Genomic DNA, 7,322 nt, shown 5'->3' with positions numbered 1-7,322 from the left:
GGGAATGGGAGGGAATTGGGGGCACTGGAGGGAACTGGATGGGGTCTGGGGGCTTCTGGGGGCTCTGTGGAGTCCTGGGAGGTCCTGCAGGCTATGGGGAAACTGGGGGCTATGGGGGATTTTGGGGGGGTTCTGGGGCTCTTGGGGGTGGGGAGGGGGCACTGGGAGAGCCAGGGGAGATGTGGGGTCCCCCTGAGCCCCCCTGAGCCCCCCTGTGCCCCCCAGGCATCGCCTCCTTCCAGTGCCTGCTGGGGCTGGGGGTGTGGAACCCCCGTGGGCCTGACCTGAGCAACTGCACCAGCCCCTGGGTGAACCAGGTGGCCCAGAAGGTACCGGGGGACCCCAAAACGGGACCCGCCCAAAGGGGACACCCTTAAATAGAAATCCCCTAAAACTGGGACCCCCCCAGAAATGGGGACAGCCCTAAACAGGAAACCCCCAAAATGGGACCTGCCCAAAGGGGGCACCCCCAAACAGAAAAACCCCAAAACCTGGAACCTCCTAAAGGGGGACAGCCCTAAACAGGAATCCCCCAAACTGGGATCCACCCAAAGGGGACACCCTAAAGAGAAATCCCCCAAAAACGGGACCCCCCAGAAATGGGGACACCCCTAAACAGGAATCCCCCAAACTGGGATCCACCCAAAGGGGACACCCCCAAACAGGAATCCCCTAAAATGGGACCCTCCAGAAAGGGGGAGACCCCTAAACAGGAATCCCCCAAAAACGGGACCCCCCCAGAAATCGGGGTACCCTCTAACGATGCCCCCCAAGCAGGGACCCCCTAAAATACAGACACTCCCAAAACGGGACCCCCCCCATGAGGAACCCCCCCCTAAATGAAGATACCCCAAAACAGGGACCTCCCCAAATGGGGACCCCCCCAAAGAGGGACCCCTCAAACTGGGGACACCCTGAGAATGGGGACTCCCTGAACGGGGGGACCCACCTCGGGACCCTCCCTGTCCCAGTGACCCCACCCCGGGACCACCCTGGGGACCCCCCCCAGGTCCCCTGGGACCCCCAAACCCCTCCCTGGAGGCTCCTGGGGTGTCCCTCCCTCGGCAGGGGCTGCTCCCACTCTGGGGGTCCCCGACCCTCCCCAGCCCCTGGGGGATGTGGGGGTGCCCCCCCAACTCCCTGCAGGTCCCCCAGACCCCCTGTAACCCCCACCCCCCCCGAGAGACCCCTCAGAGCATCCCCACCCCACAGGCCTGGCTGATCCTCACTCAGGGGTCCCCCAGGACCCCCGTGGGATTTAGGGGAGCCCCCCAGACCCCCTGTAACCCCCCAAATGCCCTCCTTGAAGACCCCTCAGAGCATCCCTCACTCCACAAGGGGGGTTGATCCTCGTTCAGGGGGTCCCCCAAACCCCCTCTCAGACCTCCTCTAGCCCCCCTGCAAATCTCCCAAACATCCTGGGGGATATCGGGGACCCAGGAGTGCCCCCCTGAACCCCCTTGGGGTTCACCAGGGACCCCCCGACCCGTGGGTGCCCCCCTGAACCCCCTGGGGGACACCGGGACTCCCCTGACCCATGGGTGCCCCCTCAAAGCCCTGGGGGACATGGGGCCCATGGGTGCCCCCCTGACCTCCTGGGTGATACCGGGGAGCCCCCCAGACTCCCTGTACCCCCTCCAAGATCCCCCAAACTCGCTGGGGGATATTGGGGAGCCCCCCCTGAGCCGCGGGTGCCCCCCAGACCCTCTGTAACTTCCTGGGGGATATTGGGGACCCCCCTGACCTGTGGGTGCACCCCCAAACCCCCCGGGGGATATCAGGAAACCCCCCCAGAGCCCCCTTTAACCCTTCCCACCCCAGTTCCCCCAGGAGACATAGGGGTCCCCCCTGACCCATGGGCTCCCCCCAAACCCCCTGGGGGACACCGGGGCCCCCCTGACCCCCGGGGGACACCGGGGCCCCCCTGAGCCCTGGGGGACACCGGGTGCCCCCCCTGATTCCTGGGGGACACCGGGGCTCCCCCCTGAGCCCGTTGGTGGCCGCAGATCAAGAGCGGGGAGAACGCGGCGTCCATCGCGGGGGAGCTGGCGCGGCACACGCGGGGCCCGGTGTTCGCGGGGGACGTCAGCTCGGGCCGTGCGGCTGCTGGAGCAGCTCCTGGACATCCTGGACGCGCAGCTGCAGGCGCTGCGCCCGCTCGAGAGGGAGTCAGCCGGCAAAAACTACAACAAGGTGCGACCCCAAAACACAAATTTGGGGTACAGCCCAAAGGGGACAGGCAGGGGACAGTGGGGACACGGCACTGGTGTGTCCTGGACACACAACTGCAGGCGCTGTGCCTGCTCAAGAGGGAATCAGCCGGGAAAAACTACAACAAGGTGGGACCCCAAAACACGAATTTGGGGTTCAGACTGCTGGGGGGCAGGGGACAGGCAGGGGACAGTGGGGACACGGTGATGGAGCGTCCTGGGTGTGCAGCTGCAGGTGCTGCGCCCCGCTCGAGAGGGAATCAGCAGGGAAAAACTACAACAAGGTGGGACCCCAAAACACAGATTTGGGGTACAGCCCAAAAGGTATGGGCAGGGGACAGGCAGGGGACAGTGGGGACACAGCACTGGTGTGTCCCGGACACACAGCTGCAGGCGCTGCGCCCGCTCGAGAGGGAGTCAGCCGGGAAAAACTACAACAAGGTGTGACCCCAAAACACAAATTTGGGGTACAGACTGCGAGGGGGGCAGAGGGAACAGGTTGGACCCCAAAACCCGGATTTGGGGTTTGGCCCAAAGGGAGGGCAGGGGATGGATGGGGGCAATTGGGACACAGCCCTGGTGTGTCCTGGACACGGAGCTGGAGGCGCTGCACCCACTTGAGAGAGAGTCCATGGGGAAAAACTACAACAAGGTGGAACCCCCAAACCCCAATTTGGGGTTCAGATGGCTGAGGGGGAGGGGGACAGAGATGGGGACACGGCCGTGGCACGTCCTGGATGTGCAGCTGCAGGCACTGCTCAAGGGGAAAAATCTGGGGACCCCAAAACCCAGATTTGGGGTTTGCCCCAAAAAAGAACTGAGGGGCAACAGGTGGGGACCGGGAGGGGACCGAGGTCAAGGGGCTCTGAGCAGCAAAAAAAGGCAGAGCTGCAACAGGACCCACAGCAAGGTGCGACCCCAAAACTCTGATTTGGGGTTCAGCCCAAAGGGGGACTGAGGGGGAACAGGTGGGACCCCAAAATTCAGATTTGGGGTTCAGAAAGGGGGACTGAGGGGGAACAGGTGGGACCCCAAAATTCAGATTTGGGGTTCAGAAAGGGGGACTGAGGGGGAGCAGAGGGGGACTGAGCTCGAGGGGCTCTGAGCACCAGAAAAACTGCAGCAAGGTGGGAGCCTGTAGTGGTTTTGGGTTGTTAGTTTCAGATTTTTCATAATTTTTAGGGATTTTGGGTAATGTGCTAATGAGCGTGGTGGTTTTAGTGATGGTTAATTGTTAGTATTTATTATTTAAATTATTAGTATTAACTACTAGTTAATTGTTAGTATTTGTATTATTATTTAATTTATATTTATTATTTAATTTATATTTCTATTATTATTTAATACACATTATATTATAAAGGATATATTATATATTAATATATCCAACCACAATATAATATATAATATATAATATATAATATATAATATATAATATATAATATATAATATATAATATATAATATATATTTAACATAATTTATAGTACATAATGTATAATGTATAATATATAATGTAAATGTATAATACAATATATAATATTACATTATTATAATGATATATAAATTTTAATTTATTATTATTATTATTATTATTATTATTATTATTAATAATTCTAGTTAATTATTAGTGTTTATTTTTTGTTGTGAGGGAGGTTTAGGAGAAAGGTAAGGTAGGTTTAAAACTTTCAAAGGATATAAAGAAAAATTTATTACTAGTGATTAAAAGAAAGAGTAATAGGAATTAGAATAAAATTTCAAGTTTTTAAAAATATTTTTTCCTGATATATATAGAAAGAAAATATAAAGAAAAAAATTTAAAATTTTAGTTAGTTTATTATTTTTAAATTTTTTTTAGTTTATTTAGAGAGAGAAGTGGTTTTTTTTTTTTTGTTAATGTTACAGAGATTTTTTAAATTTAAAATAAAAAGTTTGTGAGCTTCTCGCACCAAATGAGGAAGAGTTACAGAAAGAATGAGGACAAGGTGGGACCGAAACCCTCGAATTTGGGGTCACTCTGTTGAGGGGTGGGGTGGCCAAGGGGGAACTTGTGCCTGTGCCCCAATTTTGGGGTTCCCCTGCTCCAGAACCTGAACCCTATTTTTGAGAGTTTTGGCCAATTTTGGGGTTTCTGCCCTGAATTTCGGGGTTGTCCTGCCCAAATGTTGAGGGGGTCCTTTTCTAGAGATCAAACGCGCCCTGACCTGAATTTTGGGGTGCTCCTGCAAAACTTTTGGAGTGACTGTGCCAGGCCCCTTCTCCTGTCCCACATTTGGGAGTCCTGCCCCAAATGTTGGGGTTGTTCTGCCCCAAATGTTGGGGTTGTTCTCCCCCAGATTTTGGGGTTGTTCTGCCCCAGATTTGGGAGTCCTGACCCAAATGTTGGGGTTGTTCTCCCCCAGATTTTGGGGTTGTTCTGCCCCAAATATTGGGGTTGTTCTGTCCCAGATTTTGGGGTTGTTCTGCCCCAGATTTTGGGGTTATTTCCCGGATTTTGGGAGGATCCTGTTGTGGATTTTGGGGGTGCTCCCGGTGCAGGTTTTGGGGTCCCACCCCCTTACCTGGGTGTCCCCTCCCCCCTTTATTTCCCCCCCAGATGCACAAACGGGAGCGAACCTGCAAGGATTACATCAAGGTGAGGGGTGTGGCCTGCGGGGGGCGTGGCCGTGTGAAATGGGAGGGGCTTGTGTGGGTGTGGTCGGGGTGTGGTGGGCAGGGCTTGTGGGGCTGTGGGTGGGGCTTTAGGGGGTGTGTGTGTCACAGACAGGGCCATGAAATGGGTGGGGCCTGTGTTGGTGGGTGGGGCTTATTCAGGGAGGTGGAGTCTGCATGGGCATGGCATGGGGGTGAGCTTAGGTGGGCGGGGCTTTGGGAGATGGGCGTGGCCAGCATGGGTGGGGTCGGGGGGTTTTGGGAGGTGTTGTAGTGGGTGGGGCTTAGTGAGGATGGGTGGAGCCTGGAAGGACATGTCCCATGGGAGTGGTCTGTGTGGGCGTGTCCCATGGGTGTGGTCTGACTGGGTGGGTGTGTCCCTTGGGTGTGGTCCAATTGGGTGGGTGTGTCCCATGGGTGTGGTGTGTTTGGGTGGGTGTGTCCCATGGGTGTGGTCTGTTTGGGCAGGTGTGTCCCATGGGTGTGGTCTGTTTGGGGAGGTGTGTCCCATGGGGTTGGACACAGCCACACCCAGGGCAGTGCTGCAGACCTGGGGGATGGGCATCAATGGGTGGAGCCCATCCTGGGTGGACATGGAAATTGGGCGTGTCCCTATGGGCGTGTCCCTTTGGGCGTGTCACTTGCATGTACCCCTTGGGCGTGTCTCTCTGGGCGTTCCTCTTGGGTGTGTCCCTTGGGCGTGTCCCTGGGTGTGCCTCTGAGTGTATCCCTGGGTGTCCCAGCCCCACCCGTCCCTCAGGCTGTAGTGGAGGCTGTGGGGGGTGGGTGTGTGCCTGGGCGTGTCCCCTGGGCGTGTCCCCATGCGTGTCACAGCCCCACCCACCCCACCCATGCCACAGGCCATGCTAGAGGCCCTGGGGGATGGGTGTGACCCTGGGTGTGTCCCTGGGCATGTCCCAACCCTGCCCCACCCTGCCTGTCCTGCAGGCTGTAGGGGATGGGTGTGACCCTGGGCCTGTCCCTGGGCCTGTACCTGGGCATGTCCCAACCCCGCCCATTCTGCAGGCCATGTGGAGGCCGTGGGGGCTGGGTGTGTCCCTGGATGTCACCCTGGGTGTGTCCCTGGGTGTGTCCCTGGGTGTGTCCCTGGGCATGTCCCAGCCCCACCCACCCTGCCCATCCTGCAGGTGGAGGCCGTAGGGGTTGGGTGTGTCCCTGGGTGTGTCCCTGTGCGTGTCCCTGGGTGTGTCCCTGTATGTCACCCTGGGCGTGTCCCTGTATGTCACCCTGGCTGTCACCCTGGGCGTGTCCCTGGGCGTGTCCCTGGGTGTGTCCCTGGGCGTGTCCCTGGGCGTGTCCCAACCCCGCCTGCCCCGCAGGCCGTGGTGGAGGCCGTGGACAACCTGCTGCGTCCGGAGGCGCTGGAGTCGTGGCGGGACATGAACGGCTCGGAGCAGGCGCACACGGCCACCATGCTGCTGGACGTGCTCGAGGAGGGCGCCTTCCTGCTCGCCGACAACGTCAAGGAGCCCCGCGCGCTTCCTGGCCGCCCGACAGAACCTGGGTCAGCCCCGCGGGCCTCACCCCACCCCAAACCCCAAACCCCTCCCTGGGGTCCGAACCTGGGTCAGCCCCGCGGGCCCCACCCACACCCAAACCCCTCCCTGGGGTCCCCGCGGGCTCCTCCTGCCCGCCCTGTCCCCCTCCTGCAGTACCCGGCGTTCGTGAGAGACCCCAATGTCCCAATATCCCAGCATTCCAATGTCCCAATCCCAATCCAATCCTAATTCCCAATCCCAAATCCCCAAGATCAATCCTAAATCCCAGATTCCCAATCCCAAATTCCCAAATCCCCAATCCCAAACTCTCAAATTCCCAAATCCCGAATTCTCAATCTTAAATACAAATTCCCAAAATCCCAATCCCAAATCCCCAATCCCCAGTCCCAAATCCCCAATCCCCAGTCCCAAATCCCAAATCCCAACCCCAAATTCCCCAATCCCAAATTCCCAATCCCAAATGCAAATTCCCAATTCCGAATTCCAAATTCCCAACCCCAAATTCCCAAATCCCAAATTCCCAATCCCAAATGCAAATTCCCAAATTCCGAATTCCAAATTCCCAATCCCAAATCCCCAATCCAAATCCCAAATTCCCAATTTCAAATCCCAAATTCCCGATCCCAATCCCAAATCCCTGTCCCAAATCCCAAATCCCCAATCCCCAATCCCCAATCCCCAGTTTTCCCTGTTTTCCATGTTCTTTCCATATTTTCCATGGGGTTTTTTTCCATATTTTCCATGTTCTTTCCATGTTTTCTATGGAGTTTTTTCCATATTTTCCACTGTTTTTTCCATGCTTTTTCCATATTTTCCAGGGTTTTTTTTTCCATATTTTCCATGATTTTCCATGTTTTCCCCCAGTGCTGGAGGTGTTGGTGGTCAGCACCAAGGATGCCCTCCAGGAGCTCGTGTTTTCCATGTTTTTTCTACATTTTTCC

At 56.1% G+C, this 7,322-nt stretch overlaps 1 protein-coding gene across 1 annotated transcript in view; it reads left to right on the top strand.

The window, feature by feature from the left end:
• Positions 1-207: 207 nt before the first annotated feature.
• Positions 208-7,322, top strand: part of LOC139605293 (adhesion G protein-coupled receptor L1-like) — a gene marked incomplete at its 5' end in the record, with an annotated part of 28,094 nt that continues 20,979 nt past the window's right edge. The window contains 6 exon segments of the mRNA XM_071456656.1: positions 208-329; positions 2,007-2,093; positions 2,095-2,193; positions 4,806-4,844; positions 6,202-6,351; positions 6,353-6,386. Of these exon segments, the coding sequence (XP_071312757.1) occupies positions 208-329; positions 2,007-2,093; positions 2,095-2,193; positions 4,806-4,844; positions 6,202-6,351; positions 6,353-6,386 (531 nt within the window).

The sequence above is a fragment of the Agelaius tricolor genome, unplaced genomic scaffold (assembly GCF_023055355.1).
Source record: "Agelaius tricolor isolate 1412-34295 unplaced genomic scaffold, bAgeTri1.0.p SCAF_63, whole genome shotgun sequence".
In the NCBI taxonomy this organism is placed as follows: Eukaryota; Metazoa; Chordata; class Aves; order Passeriformes; family Icteridae; genus Agelaius; species Agelaius tricolor.
The sequence above is the reverse complement of the archived record's forward strand: the minus strand, read 5'-3'. Positions and strand labels throughout refer to the sequence as shown.